The sequence below is a fragment of the Talpa europaea genome, assembly GCF_964194135.1.
Source record: "Talpa europaea genome assembly, chromosome: 3".
Classification (NCBI taxonomy): Eukaryota; Metazoa; Chordata; class Mammalia; order Eulipotyphla; family Talpidae; genus Talpa; species Talpa europaea.
Window position 1 is genome coordinate 104,236,628 of NC_140069.1, and position 15,388 is coordinate 104,252,015.

Genomic DNA, 15,388 nt, shown 5'->3' on the forward strand with positions numbered 1-15,388 from the left:
GACTGGGGTGGGGCAGACACTCCAGATCCTCAGGCGGGTTAGAAATCCTACATTAAAACAAAGGCAGCCTTGCTGTTGTGCCAGCCCTCAACATAAGTGGCTGTGGGCAGTCAGGGGCCGTGGGAGGCAGGCTGGTGAGCACCATCCAGGGAAGCAGCTGTGCATCTGGGAGACTTGCCGACTCCCTAATTTCACAGCATCTCCAGGATCACAAGCAACAGCTACCAATTACTGGGTTCCTAGGTTCATCATCCCATTCAACTCTCCCAATAATGCAACAAAGAAAACAGTAGAATCCCCACTTAAAAATGAGGGACCTGTGGCTAAAAGAGATGAACCATCTTTCCTAAAGTCACAGAAAAGTGCCAGAGCTGGGTCTTCTGTGTGCTAGAGCCCAGGTCTTTTCTGTCACTTTCTTTTCCACCTACTATTCTGGCCCAGAAGAAATAAACAGCTAAAAAGAGCCTGGCAGCAAGGGACTCACCCTGCAAAATCATCACAAGTGACATACCAAGTCCTAGAAGAGGATGAACTGATTGAGGAGATGGAGACATGGGCTGGTCATCAAGACACCAAAGCCCAAAACACAAAGTGACTGGCCTACAGGAAATGCCAATTTTGAACAAGAAACAGAAGACCAAGGTCATCCTCATAGCTTTTTTGATTGAGGAGGGCTCAGGGTTGGTTATTATTATTTTCATGTTTGTAACATTATTATGGAAATGGCACTAAAGATACATGTTATTAATATATAAAAACAACATATTATCATGGGAATTATAGCAAACATTAATATAGAACTTGCTATGTACTAGGTGCTATTCTGAGTGCTTTCACTTGCTTAATCCTCCAGTACTCCAAGAGACAGGTAATAGTAAAGATGAGCACATCGAAACACAGAAGCTTAAGTAACAAGCCTGAAAGCACAGAGCCAATAAACTGTGGAGTCAAACTTCAAATCAAGGCAGTCAAGCTCCAGAATCCATGCTCTTAATCTCTATGCATACCATGTCTCAAAGCCAGGGAGCATTCATTAGGCAGGACCTATGCGAGGTGCTTCCATAACTTGTATCTCTGATCACATTTATTGTTCATAACATGCAAGTCTAATAATATGAATTGAAGTCATAAAAGCTTCTGATCACATGGGATTGAAGTTAACCCTGCAGGCAAGCAGAAACACTTGGAAATCTCTATCCATGGAGATTTGATATTATAAAGGTGAAATGGCTGGAAGGGACAGGCTGCCACACGATTGACTTACCTTTGGTTCCTTTCTTGAATCCTGCTGAGTGATTATCAAACCACACTGTGAGCAAGAATTACTACCCAAAGGTGTATACTCAAAATCTAGTCTACTTCCTTCCAGCATAATTATGGCTTTCGCTAATCCTATATCCCATTTGCCTTCACTCTGCTCTGCAAAGCATCTTTCACCAGCAATCCCCAGTGCACCTCACCCATCCCCTGCACCTTCCCTCTCTGGGACTCAAAGCTTACCTCCATCTGGGAGTGGCAGAAACTGCAGAGCTTTCCTTACCAGCCAGTTCCCAGTTACAGATGGAGAAACTGAGGCACATGTTAAGTGACTTGCCCAGAATAAAAGAACAAGTTAGTAAGATGCTAACCTCACCTTCCAATTGCTAGGAAGTCTGGTATGTGCTCTCCACTACACTGTGCATTTCCCCCCACCATGGCTCCCCCGTCCTTCCACAGTGCAGACTTTGGTGCTATAGTCAGCAAATGCTTATTAACTTCCAGTAGTAATGATACTGTCAAACTAATGTTTGTGTTCCCCCACCCCAAATTCATATACTGAAATCTAATCCCCAATGTGATGGTATTAGGATGTGGGGCCTTTGAGAGATGATTAGGTCATGAGAGCAGAGCTCTCCTTAATGGCATTAGTGTCCTTATAAAAGAGACCCTAGAAAGCTTCCTCCGCCCTTCTGCCACATAAGGACACAAAGAGAAGACAGCCATCTATGGACCAGGGCAGACACAGGCTTTCAGCAGACTGCTGGTGTCTTGACCGTGGACTTCCCAGCCTCACTAAACACATTTCTGTTATTTAAACCACCAAAACTATACTTTCTGCCACAGTGGCCCAAAAGGACTAAGGCGGTGCCTAGGAGCTTTCCTTGCATTATCTCATTTAACTTCCAGACCCAGCAAGGTAGTTACTATTGATTGTGTCCACTTACAGCTTAGAATGCTGAACTTAATCCATGTGATACCACCTCTCCAAGATCCTAACAAAAAGAAGATGGGGCTTAGAATTCCATTTGAGGGCCTCCCTGGTGGCACAAGGGGTTAAGATGCAACCTATGAAACTTTCCACAGCCTCTGCAGCACAAGTTCCATCATCCGGCCAGCCAGAGAGCAACCCACATGGCACAGCAGACCTCTCCTGACTCACCCGCTGCTCCCCTCAACAGAGTATTTCAGTCAGTACGCCTATTCTGCTCCCCACTCTGTCTCTGGTGAATCCTCTCACCCCCTGCACCTCTGGCCTGTACCCCAGCTCTTGTATGCATAAATAAATCAATCTTAAAAAAAAAATCCCATTTGAACCACAAGTGTCTAACTCCAGAGCCTGTTATATTCTGGACTCTACTAAGAGCAATTTAACCATTCTGATCCCCCCTTTCCTGTTGTGACCCAGGCCAAATCCTCAAGCCAGGCTCAAAATGTCATCCTTTTCTGCTGTTCTCTCCAACACTGCCAACTTCCCCATGGCATCAGGTAGACTCTTTCCACTGCTCCTCTCCTAGTTCACTGAGGCTGGGTGGACATGCCAGGCACACTTCTGGTGAAGGGAAGGAACGCTGAGTGAGCACACAGTATGATAACCAGGCACCGTGCCTGGCACTTTACTCCTGTGGCCAAGGTTCACCTGCAAGGAAAGTGCTACCAGCTGCATTTATTTTGAGAAGGAATTGAGGCTCAAAGAAACCAAATGACTTACCTGATTGCTACAATAAATCATGTGCAACTCCATAGCCCAGGATTTCTCACTACAAATACTCTCATTGCAGAGTGCTTGGCTGACCCACGCCCCTAAAACCACGCACTCCGATTGCTGGCAGACAATCTAGCCCCATTGTGAGAGTCTCATTCCTCAAGCTAAAGTCACAGCTTCCCTTTGTCGAAACGCAAATACCGTGAAGAGGGGTGCACAGTTGTAACCAGTATTTTTCCCCTAATAACGAAAAATATTTTAATGGCACCTTAGAGTTAACAAAGCATTTTCATACGTAACTTTACTTGGTCCTCACTGCAGTTCCATAACTAAGGATCATGCTCCCCATTCTCCATACGAGAAGTGATTCGATAACATGCAGAATGGGGAAGAGAAGGAGGAGATGAGGGCCAGGGGCCTGGGAGCTCCACTCTGCACAACAGCTCCTTCCACAGGTTCTACCTCACTCTGCTCCCATCTTATCAGAGATGTGAGGCGGAGGAAGAACAAATTAGGTCAACCAGTACCGGGAAGTGGCTGTGGGGTATTTTACCTTATTTAACCACTATTATTCCCTAATAACAAAAAAATAATAATTTAATGGAATCTTAGAGTTAACAAAGCATTTTCATATGCAACTTTATTTGGTCCTTTTTTGGCCCTCTGTTCCTCACCATCACTCCCTACTAGGTATACAAGGCCCAGAGGCTTTGCATCCACCCAGACAGACAAAATGTTAGGACCATAAGGCAAGGGGCCAAACTAGGCCAAGAAAGTCCTCAGCTACATGCACTGAGGAAGGCCAGTCCCCGCTGTGCCTGGGCCTGAGAGTAAGCCACACCCCCACATATGCAGCCAAGCGATGCCTGCCTTGGCCACCCATGGAGACCACACCAGAACCCCTCAAAAGGGTATCAGTCAGCAGACCTCCTCCACTCTACATGGGTTCCCAGCTCCCAGCAGTCCAAGAGTGGGACAGGGAACCCTCGCTCCCAGTCCTTGGGGCTCTAATTGCTGTCTAGAGGCGCCTTATTTTTCCTCCTCTGGGACAACCCCATGGAGAGAAACACAGGGACAAGGGAGCCAGAGGCAGTTGCTACAGGAAACGCATCCTTCTATTAGCAACACCTCGTCAGTGCAGGCCTAGAATTTTCCACAACATCACAGGGTTCATTGTTGAAGGAGGGAGAGCATCTTTGCCATACACCCCAACAACTTCACATCCTCACTCCCAGCCTAGGACTTCATCCACTGCCTTCTGCTTCTCTGGAGTTCATCACTGCGGGAAGAAGGGAAAATGAGGGTCCTCCCTGAGCCCCACTTTCACATCTGTAAAATGGGTGGTAAGGAGTACCAAAGAGACCAAGTGAGGCCCACTCCAGTGGCTTAAAAAATGCTTTTGTTGGGCCACCCTGGTGGCGCAAGGGGTTAAGCACCGCACTATGAAGCAATCCGCAGCCTCTGCAGCACGAGTTCGATCCCCGGCCAGCCAGGGAGCAACCCATATGGCATAGCAGACCTCTCCTGACTTGCTCTCTGCTCCCCTCAGCAGTGTATTTCAGTTAGTCTGCCTTCTGTTCTCCACTCTGTCTCTGGTGAATCCTCTCACCACCCCCCACCCCCTGCATCTCTGGCCTGTACCCCAGCTCTTGTATGCATAAATAAATAAATCTTCTAAAAAATGCTTTTTTTTTCCAGATATAATTCACTTTGTGGGGAGAGAGTGTGTATTTCAGGCAGGTTTATGGAGAAAGTAACAATCGGTGAACCCATGGAGCACAAACCCAGAGAGATATTCCTATTCCAGAAGACAAGGAGCATTCTTCAGGGAAAACAATGATACTACTACTCCCCCACACAACCATTCATTGTCTACCCTAATGCCATTTCACAAGCACCTCACCAGAGTCAAACTACACTTGAACTCTGGTATGTGGCCCTCAACTAATGCTCATCACCACATCACTTCCTCTAATCACAGGTTCAAGTGGCTTCCCAGGCAGGGATGGAACTCTTAAGTCATGAAGACCCTATGGCAGTACTTTCTGGATGCAACACATGTTCAGTCTCTTATCTTGTTTCCAAAGATGTCTTGACCACATATTTGATTTCATGACCTTAAAAAAAACATATAAAGAAAACACAAAACCATCTGGCCTGGGATACAGGGGGGCCAGGGGACTGAGCAGAGGGCCCCGCTGAGCAGCAGATTAACAAGTCTTGTTTCTCTGAACCAATCTTGCACCCAAGGCAGCCTCATCCCACCTGCAGCCACAGTCTGTCCCTTTCTGGTTTTTGGGTTTTTTTTTTTAAAGCTTTATTTATTCATGCATATAAAAACTGGGGTACAGGCCAGAGTTGTGGATGGTGAGAGGATTCATCAGAGACAGAATGGGGAACAGAACAGGCAGACTGACCAAAACACACTGCTGAGAGGAGCAGCGGGCAAGACAGGAGAGGTCTGCTGTGCCATGTGGGTTGCTCCCTGGCCAGGGATCGAACTCGTGCTGCAGTGGCTGTGGTTTGCTTCATAGGCTGCATCTTAAACCCTTGTGCCACCGGGGCGGCCCCCTTTCTGGTTTTACCCCAGCTCTCCAGACATGGCAAAGCCCCAGATCTCTAGTCACTGGATGATGTACTGGTCCCAGGGTTCAGCAGAAATAAAGTCCACCGTAGGAGGCAGCGAAGTTTGGGGTAAACCCAGGGCTGAGGAATCAGGGCAGATGTGGTCTAAGCCCAACTCCTTCACTTCCTAGCGTGTGACTTCCAGCAAATGACTTCCTCTTTGCAGCCTTAGGAGTTTCTTCTCCTAAAATGGGGGTCATAACCAGAAACTTTCTGAGTGGCTGTGAAAGGTAATAGAATGAGCTGAATAAAGTTCCTAGCTCAGTGCCTGGCCCACACCCCATGGCCGCTCATGATTATGGTCACCCCTGTGCTCAGCGCAGCCTGGAACTTCAGTGTCTCGGAGCCCCTGCAGCCAGAGCACAGGCCGTTTCAGCAGCCCAGGCTCCCGTGCCACAGGGAACCCTCAGAGGGTTCTTCGTGGGGGTGTCACTGGTGTGTAGGACTGTCCTCACACAGTAGATTATTTCAGCCTCTGCTCACTGTCAGTGAGTCCATCCCCAGGCTCCCGCACAGTGAGTGCCAAAAGAGCACTTCATGTGTCTAAACATCCGCCAGGGAGTAGCACCCATGGTGGGAAACACAGCTGGAGCCACCAGTCTGAGCCAGAAGCAGAAGACTCCCCTTAGCCCAGAAATGTCCATTCAACAGAGTTCTATCAGTAATTCTCCTATAGTCTTGCCCTTACCACAGAGGTGGGCCTGCCCTTCCTCCTACAGAACCCCCAAGATTCCCACTGTCCTCATAGGCCTCCCCTGGTAAGAATCTCCTGAGTCACCAAAAGCATAACATGAATCCCATTAGTAAAATTTTAACCTGGAAATTTTATATAGTTAGCAGACTAGAAGAGCAAGTGATTCCTAATGACAGAATGTCAGACCCCTGAGAAAAGGAGTGATCTGGGGACTACTGGTACCTCATCAGGATTCTTTTCTCACATGGTAGGAGGGGACAGAGCAAGTCCTGGTCACCACACACTGAGTCCTTGTGCTTGGAGGAAATAGTTGCAGTACACATGAGAGACAGCACTCGCAAATTATATACAAATATACTTACACACATGACATAGATATACATATAGACTTTTATGCATGTGTATATATAATTTCTATAATTATGATTAATATATAGCTATATATTATGATTAATATACAGTAATGATTAATATATAGTAATATATGATGATTAGTTATACATTAATAACTAGTTATTAATTATGCATACTCAGTACATATTAGATAAGGAATACCTGCAAATTAGTAAGAAATTACAAACTCCCCCAGGGAAAAGCATACAGGCAAAGGACATAAAGAGGCAATTTTACAAAGGAAATGAAAAAATTTATGGAATTGAAAGTGTACTTTCCACCTCTCAAACTAACAACTTTTTAAAAAATGATAGTGTCTGGTCCTCATGAAAGTAGTGAGAACCTTGTGGGAGTGTAAGTTTGTATTTCAAGAGGGTAGTTGAGTGATATGTTCCAAAAATCCTAAAAATATACATACTTTTGGACCAAGCAACTGTACTTCTATAATTGAATCCTTAAAAGATTTCTCCTTTTTCCACTGGTTTTATGTCAAAAATTAAAAGCATCTAAATAGCCATCAATAGGTGAGTAAATGTATCCCTTGCATATAGCATGAAACAAATTATGATTATCACCTTTTGTAAAAATAAACTGTATAGAAAAAAATACAGAAAGTGTACATAAGATATAATAACATTTAACACTGGGTGATAAAATCACAAGTAACTTTCCTTTTTTTGATCATCTGTATTTTTCAAAGTATCTATATTGGCCAACAAATTCTAAAATGTCTCATATGACATTTACTATTGTCTATTTTGTAAAATATTAAGCGTGACCATATCATATCATCCCAAGAGCACAAACTCCCTGCATACCAGTTTGTAAGTCTGAATAATCTTCATAGACTTCCCATGACATTAGCTTGGTCCCTTGAATCATAAGAACAATTGTCATTATTTATTGGATTTACTACATGGTAGGCATCATGCTAAATTGTATCTTTTCATACAGTATAATTCAGTAAGCATTTGTTGAAGGAGGAAGGGAAGAAGGAGGACAGACAGGAAGGAGTGAATGAACAATTGCTTAGAGATCTGAAATTACTTGGCAGCTCTCTCACTTGGAAGTGACTGGGTAATTTTTGAGGTCCCTTCCAACGGTCCAGCAGACCATAGCAATCTGCCAGGCAGTTTTTCTGGTGAGGATGGGAGCAAACAGAGGAAAGGGGTTTTGAGAGGATCACTCTATGAACATGGGTTTTAAAAGCCACCATTTTTTGGAAAACTTCTCACAGGAGACTACCATGCGAAACTTCAAAAATCACTTTGGGAAGTTTTCTTAACAGAATCAAGAGAATTAGTAGTAACATGACAATATCTTTTAATGAAACACTTTTGAGCTTTGGAGACCTTTGATTCATATCTAGACACATTCCCAGCATCCACCATCACCCATTCATTAAAGGGTGAAAGAAAAATTAGACACAGTTTCATCCTTTAGTAAATTATAAAGCAAGGAAGACAACCACTAGGCTCAGAAATGGTGATTTGAGACAGGGTGTGAGTTCTAACAGGGAACTACTTGTCTAAAGCAAGTGCAGAAGGAGAAATTCTTTCTGATGAGAAAGGAAAGCCAAGGATGTGGCGAGTGAAAGCCAGAACAGACAGGATTTCTCAATGCAGAAAGGGGAATGACATCCTGGCTAAGGAAACAGCCAGAGCAAAGGCTCTGAGGGATGGGATATGGTATCTGGCTGAGAATAAGTAATAAGTATATAGAAGAATGGATTTGAAATGAGAGCTGAGGTAGGAAAGGCAGATTGAGTAGACTGGAGGGCTTGAGGGGCAGATGAAGGAGTTTAGACTTCATGGTGGAAGTAATGTGTTCAGCCCATGCTCCAAAAATCTTGGACCATTTCATTAGAAGGAGCTACAGTGGCCTAGAGATAAGGTCCTCTGTTAGTCTCTTCCTGCCCGTAGAGATTCCCTGCTACATCTCCAAGCAGGGGTAGCCCACTAAAAGCCAAAGGAAAATACCCCTCATTTTCAAAGGTATTAGTGTTAACCTCAAATTTAAAGCCATAGTCAACTGAGCACGCTCAGAAGCAGAAATGCCAGAGCAGCTCCTAGGCACTGCCCTGTGGTTGTCCAAACTCTGACATTCCAGAGAGGAAGCCTCCCTGACTTTGCAAGCCTCCCAGGAAGACGGGAAAGCAATTTCTGGACCCATAGTTTCAAAATGGTGTACAGCATGTGATCAGTAATAAAGCATCAAGAACTGAGCTGTTTAAATTCAGTCCCTCGACAGTTCTGTCATGCTGCTCCTTCTTAACAGCCAAGAAAGTACCTCCAAGAGACCTCCAGCCCGCTCTGGCACCCGTCTTGGTAAAGAGTTCGGGACAGAAAGAAAAAAGTAGCCACTGAGAGTCCAAAATACAGGAGACATTGTTCGGTGTTTTCTCAAATATTTCAAGAACATGATACATCCCTCCTCCCTGCCTGCATTCTCCCTGCCACGCTCTCTAAGAGACTGAATGGGCCACTTTTTCTGCTTTATCTTCTGTCCCCATCTCTTCTGTTTTTCTTGCTCCCTCCTTCATCCCCTCCCTCTCTGTCTCCCCATGTGTTCCTTTTCCTTGTGCGAAGTTTCACAGACTCTTTCCTTTCTCTGAATCTCTCTCTGTGTCTCTCTCTCCTGGCATCTGCCTCTCTCTTGTGCCTAGCACTGTCTCCATGTGTCACTGTCTCTTTGTTAGTCTCTATCTTGGAGCCTCTCTCCCTGTATTTTTGACCAGTTGTCCACATGCTTCCATTAAAGTTTCTGCGCCTACATGTCTCTGCCATTCTGTCTCTGCGTGTGTCCTTTGTGTCTATGCCCCCGAGCTGGCATGTCCAGTCGCTCTGTCTTTCTCCATCTCTCCACCTCTGTGCAACCATCCCTCTCCCGCCCTCCTCTGCCGGCCTACGTTACTAAAGTCACAGCAAGGAAATGAAGCAGTTCAGAAAGCTGCGATCCCGAGAACCTGCTTCAGCGGGATGCCGGCTTAGAGCAGCCGGAGGGGCGCCACGCGGGCAGACCCCAGCGCCGCGACCTGGGCGCACACGCGACTTCCAGGCCCCGCCGCGCTCCCCGCGGCTCCGCTGCTGGCGAGCGCCTGGAGACCCAGCGCGCCCCCCCCGCCCACCCGGCTCCCTCACTTAGGACCCCCGCACCCCAGCAAAGGGGTTTTTTGCCCAAGCCAGGAGTCAGACGGAGAGTGGAAAGTTCTCACCGATGGTGAAGCTGTAGCCATCTATGCTGAAAGTGGCGCTCCGGCATTTTTTGAAGCCCTCCTTCCTGTTGCTGGCGTCCGTCATGGCTGTGCCGGCTGCGTCCCGGGGTCCCCCGGCGGCGGAGCGCACCCCTGCGCCCGCGCCCCACGCTCGGCCGCGTCCCCTCCCCCGGCCGCAGCGCGCTCAAGCCTCGGCAGGTCCGCAGCTCCGGAGCTGAGCGCGCGGCGGCAGCGCGGGGAGCGCAGAGCCAGCTAAGGCACTAGGCGCGCAGAGGAGTCGGCGAGCATCGCAACTGCCCCATCTCCAGTGTCAAGTTCCAGATAGGACGAGAGGAGTGATGCTTAAAAAAAAAAAAAAAAAAAAAAAAGGCAGGCGACGCGTGCCCGTGCGCGTGTGTGGGGGCTGGTGGGTGGGTGCCGAAATCCCTGCCTTTTCCACCCTTATCCCTTGGGAGCCGCTGAAACCAGCATGCTACACGCACGTCTGTTTTCGATCTCAGCTTCACGTTCTGCTCTCTGGAGTCTGGGGGGTTTAGGCACCCAAGGGAATGGCTAGATTTGGCGGAGTGCTGCTTCTAAATGTTTTCTCTGGCGGACCGGAAAGCTCCCAAAAATCACATCGACAGATGGAAAAGCAAACATCTAAACCAGTCAGATGCTACCAAAGTTTACTCCAAACAAGGAAGTCAGGAAAGTCGCCACGCCCACTTCCTCCCAGCAGCTGTCCCCACAACTGGCCTGGAGCCCCCCACAACATTACTTCTTAACAGTCCCTGGCCACGAGATAATTGGCAAAGTAACCCATATGGACACAAGCCCTTTCACACTGAGGCTTTACGATGTGCAGTTTTCAACCAAGTTTTAGTCCCAGTCCATTCCAAATGGCAATTTGGTTTTATCAAATAGGAGACTCCTGGAATTTATGGAGGTGGAAGCGATTTCGCCAGTCCTGCAACTATCCCTCTTGTTACCTGAAGAAAAACTGAAGCAGAGAGTGGCTTGCCTAAGGTTCTACAGGTAGATAGTGGCAGAGTTGGGACATTAAAAGTTTCACTTTATGATACCAAGTCAGTCATTGGTACGTTCAGTTACTGAAATGAATGAGTTAGGCAAGGCTTATACAGGAGAAATCATCCCATCCAACCCGCAAGCAGTTACTGAGAGTTTACACTTGAGGTATGGTGTCTGGCTGGGAGCTCCTGTGAAGACACCAGCGTTGCATCCTGCACAGAATTCCACCCAGCCTAACATGGAGAAAGGCAGTGCTATACTCAGGCGCTTCTCAGTAGAACCATGATAATCTAATCTCATTTGTGGTGATGAAATTTGACACAATTAATAAACACTTGTCAAAATTAAATGTCAATCATTCCTAATTGGTTGCAGTTGAGTTTAGAAAGTGATGACCACATGAAGTCCTCAGAATCTAATCAAAATTAGAAATCCACTCCCCAAAAATGCACAAATACACACATATGGAATATTATACATGCAATTTCAGGGGACCCAGAAAACCCTCAGACCCACTGGAACTCAGTTAATGAATGTTTCTGGAATTGGAGCTTCTTCAACTCCCCATATTTTTAAAGAACTGGGTATTTTTTATGTCAGCTGCAGTTGGAGCTTCAGTTACAGATCCTCTCAGGGAAGACCTGGTGCCACATTTGATAGTGTGCTTAGGCCAATGGCAAGATTAATTAATGGAAAAGGCAATGGGTGTCAGGGACCTCATTCAAGGAATGGCATCGGGGGTCAAGGGCACTCTGAATCCTCAGGTACTGGAACTGTCCATGAAACTGGAACTGGTCACATTATAAAGCTTGACAGGTACTGTCGAGACAGAGACAGCTATATGACCTTGAGCATGATGTCAGGTCTCCTTGAGTCTTGTAGCCTCATCTTACAATGAGGATTAAGTGAGAGGAAATGAGTGAAACTTAGTCATGCAGTAGGCATTCAGTTACTACAATCACCAGGTGACTCCCAAGTTTCATTATGTAGATGCTGGAAAATTCTTCTCCATGACAATAATATATTTCAGCTATTATTATCAACACTAATTTTATAAATGAAGAGAATTTTTGTGTGTAAAAATCTTATGTGTGATATATTATATACAGTCATATTTTTAATACAGTAGCCCCCAAAAGTTTCTTATAATTCCCATTTCCCTGTATTTCTCCCACTTTCCAAGCCTTTAACAGAAACACATGCCTTCTTTTGTGTCATCATAAGTCCTGAAATGAAGAGCCTAAAGTCCCTGAGTTTTAGTCTCCTAAAGTAAATGGTCGTGAAAAAGATACCCTAATGCAATGGAAATTTTTCCTTGAGTGAAGGAAATTAAAAGTTGGTATTTAATCACTCTTAGCAGAAAAGCTTTTGAAATATAATGTATAAAAATAATAACAATGTGATCATTTATCTGTCCCCTAAAGACTGGTAAAAATAACTTGCCTGAACAATTAGAACTGTTTTTAAACCGCTTCTCTCCAGAATCATTATCTCTCTCCCTGGTTTAGAGATTGCACACCTACAGAACCACTAAATGCTTTGCTTCCAATGCAGAATTTTAAAGCAGTCTTCTGAGTGTGGGCTCTTACACCAAACCAAGCGAAGATGAATGCACTCATTACATAAGCCAACAGAGAATGAATTCAAGACTATAATCAAAAGAAGTGTTGCTTTTGCTTTTACTTTCAGAAATGCTCCCTCAAGAATGCCTGTGAACAAGGAAAACTAAACCAAGATAGGCAAACATAAATGTAGCTCCTGGGCCTCCCTCGAGGCACAAGGGTTAAGTCGAAGCACTGTGAAGCTGTCCTCAGCCACTGCAGCAAGAGTTTGATCCCCGGCCAGGGGATTGCCTGCTGCTCCCCTCAGCAGTGTATTTCAGCCAGTCTGCCTGTTCTGCTCCCCACTCTGTCTCTGGTGAGTCCTCTCGCCCGCCCCCCCAACACACACCTCTGGCCTATACCCCAGTTCTTGTATGCATAAATAAATCAATCTTTAAAAAAAAAAAGAAAAGAAAAGAAATGTGCCTCCTCTACTCATGTTAGTACAGGTCTCAGAAAACTAATATCCAAAAATCAAATCCAGCTTGTCAGCTTTTTGGGGTTTTTTGTTTGTTTGTTTAAGATTTATTTATTTATGAATACAAGAGCTGGTGTACAGGCCAGAGGCACGGGGGGTGTGAGAGGATTCACCAGAGACAGAGTGGGGAGCAGAACAGGCAGATATACTGAAATACACTGCTGAGGGGAGCAGCAGGCGAGTCAGGAGAGGTCTGCTGCACCATGTGGGTTGCTCCCTGGCCGGGTATCAAACTCGTGCTGCAGAGGCTATGGATTGCTTCATAGTGTGGTGCTTAACACCTTGCACCACCAGGGAGGGCCAGCTTGTCAGTTTTTGTAAAGTCTTCAAGCTAAGACTTGTTTTTACATTTTTAAGTTATTGAAAAAAATTTGAAAGAAAGTATGCCTGGTGACACATTAAAACTATATGAAATTCAAATTTCAGTGTCCACAAATAAAGTTTTATTGGAAATAGCTGTGTTCATTTATTTGCATGTTGTCTGTAAGTGCTTTTAAACCATAAGGCAGAGTTGCCTCGATGTGCCTGAGACTGTACAAAGCCAAAAATATTTACTATCTGACCCTTCACAGAAAATGCTTGCTGATTGCTGGATGATAGTAAATATCTTACACCTATCCAGGCTTGGATAATTTGTAGTTTTATTATATTTGCTTTCAAATTTAAGTTTGGAAAATTTTGATTTTCTCTAACTGTTAAAATGGATTCTAACAATTAAGGCACAGCAACAAATGTTTGAGGAAGAAAGTAAGGCGGGGAGAGAGCACAACATATCAATAATCTGATCCAATCATTAGTCAATATTAATTTCTCCTAGCTTCATCCCAAGAAATTAGAATAAGCACTCAGCTCAGTACCTAAATTGGCTCATAGCTCGTGGATCAAACAAGGTCCTTCAAAATACAACAACCATAAAGGAAAGAACTTAAAATAATTTAAATCTGGGTCTCTCTCACAGTCAGGCATTCTGGGGTTCCTTGTCATCAAACTTTCAGAATATCATCAAAACCTCGCTCTTATTTGGTGTTACAAAGTCAAAGATTGAATTACTTTTACTTCAAGAAACAGTAAAACTTCACTTTTAACCTCCAATAGTTTCATCTCTATAAACAGTCCCCTCCAAGCCCTCCATCCCCAGATCAGAACCTATAAGTCATTACTGGCCCCTCTGTCTCGCTCATCTAAACAGCACTCGGTCCTGGGGGAGTATTACCCAAATGTCTAGCATCTGCCCATTCCCCCCTATGTTCTCCCCTCCTGGCTGTCCAGACTGTGCTGTCTCTCACATCAGTGTTACTACAGTCTCCCAGCTCCCTAACTTGCTTACATTCTTGCTCCAAGCAAGCACCAAGTAAACCTCCAACAGTTTGGCAAACTACAATTTGCCAAAAAAGAAAAGTCAAATTAGTGATTCCTCTGTCTGCAGCACAGCCTTTCGATCTTCCTCTTTAATACAGATGGCAATTTTTTTTTTTAAGATTTACTTATGTGTATAAGAGCTGGAGTGCAGGCCAGAATTGGGGGTGTGTGAGAGTATTCACCAGAGTTAGAGTGCGGAGCAGGACAGGTGGATCTACTGAAATACACTGCTGAGGGGGCAGTGGGCAAGACATCAGAGGTTTGCTCCACCAAGTGTGTATCTCCCTGGCTGGGGATCGAACTCATGCTGCAGTGGATGAAAATAGCTTCATAGTGCTGAGACTTATCCCCTTGTGCCACCAGGGAGGCCGTACTTTTGGCAATTTTAACAGGCGAGCTTGCATTTGACAAGGTTTTCCAAGACTATAGCAAGTATTTAAGCTCAATTTAAACCTGACTTCCACCTGCCCACACCCTTCAAGCCATCACTATCATGGTGTCCCATTATCTACAGTGACCACTAACTTCCTGCTGTTTCAACTCTACACAAAACTAGTCTCATAGACATAAAACTTGAACGTGGCCATGACAACTATGGCAGGGAGTGAGGATCTTTGGCTCCAGAACTCTGGGATTCCCCTGACGAGAGCAGGGGAGGGAACGCAGGCCTTGTGGCAATCCCAGCTGGCCTTCCATTTCACCACATAAAAGTAAATCACAGCTATCGGGCCTCCCTGGTGGCACAAGGGGTTAAGATGCAACCTACAAAGCTATTGGCAACCACTGCAGCACAAGTTTGATCCCCAGCCAGGGAGCTACCCACATGGCACAGCAGTCCTCTCCTGACTCGCCCTCAGCAGTGTATTTCAGTCAATCCACCTGTTCTGTTCCCCACTCTGTCTCTGGAGAATCCTCTCCCCCCCTACACACACACTTCTGGCTTGTACCCAAGCTCTTGTATGCATAAATAAATAAATCTTAAATTAAAAAAAAAGAAATCACAGCTATCTTGGAAAAGGTGTATTTGAACTATAGTTCCTAATGATTTCAA

General features: G+C 45.3%; 1 protein-coding gene across 3 annotated transcripts in view; it reads right to left on the reverse strand.

Annotated features, from left to right (window-relative positions):
* Nucleotides 1–15,388, reverse strand: part of PDE1C (phosphodiesterase 1C) — a gene marked incomplete at both ends in the record, with an annotated part of 491,455 nt that overhangs the window by 411,471 nt on the left and 64,596 nt on the right. For 2 of the 3 annotated variants that reach the window (XM_084229773.1, XM_084229772.1), the window contains one exon: nucleotides 9,889–10,255. The exons of the other annotated variant lie outside the window; for it this stretch is intronic. In XM_084229773.1, coding sequence (XP_084085899.1) covers nucleotides 9,889–9,973 — 85 coding nt within the window. Of the gene's footprint in view, nucleotides 1–9,888; nucleotides 10,256–15,388 lie in introns of those variants that run through there. 3 annotated transcript variants of the gene reach the window in all.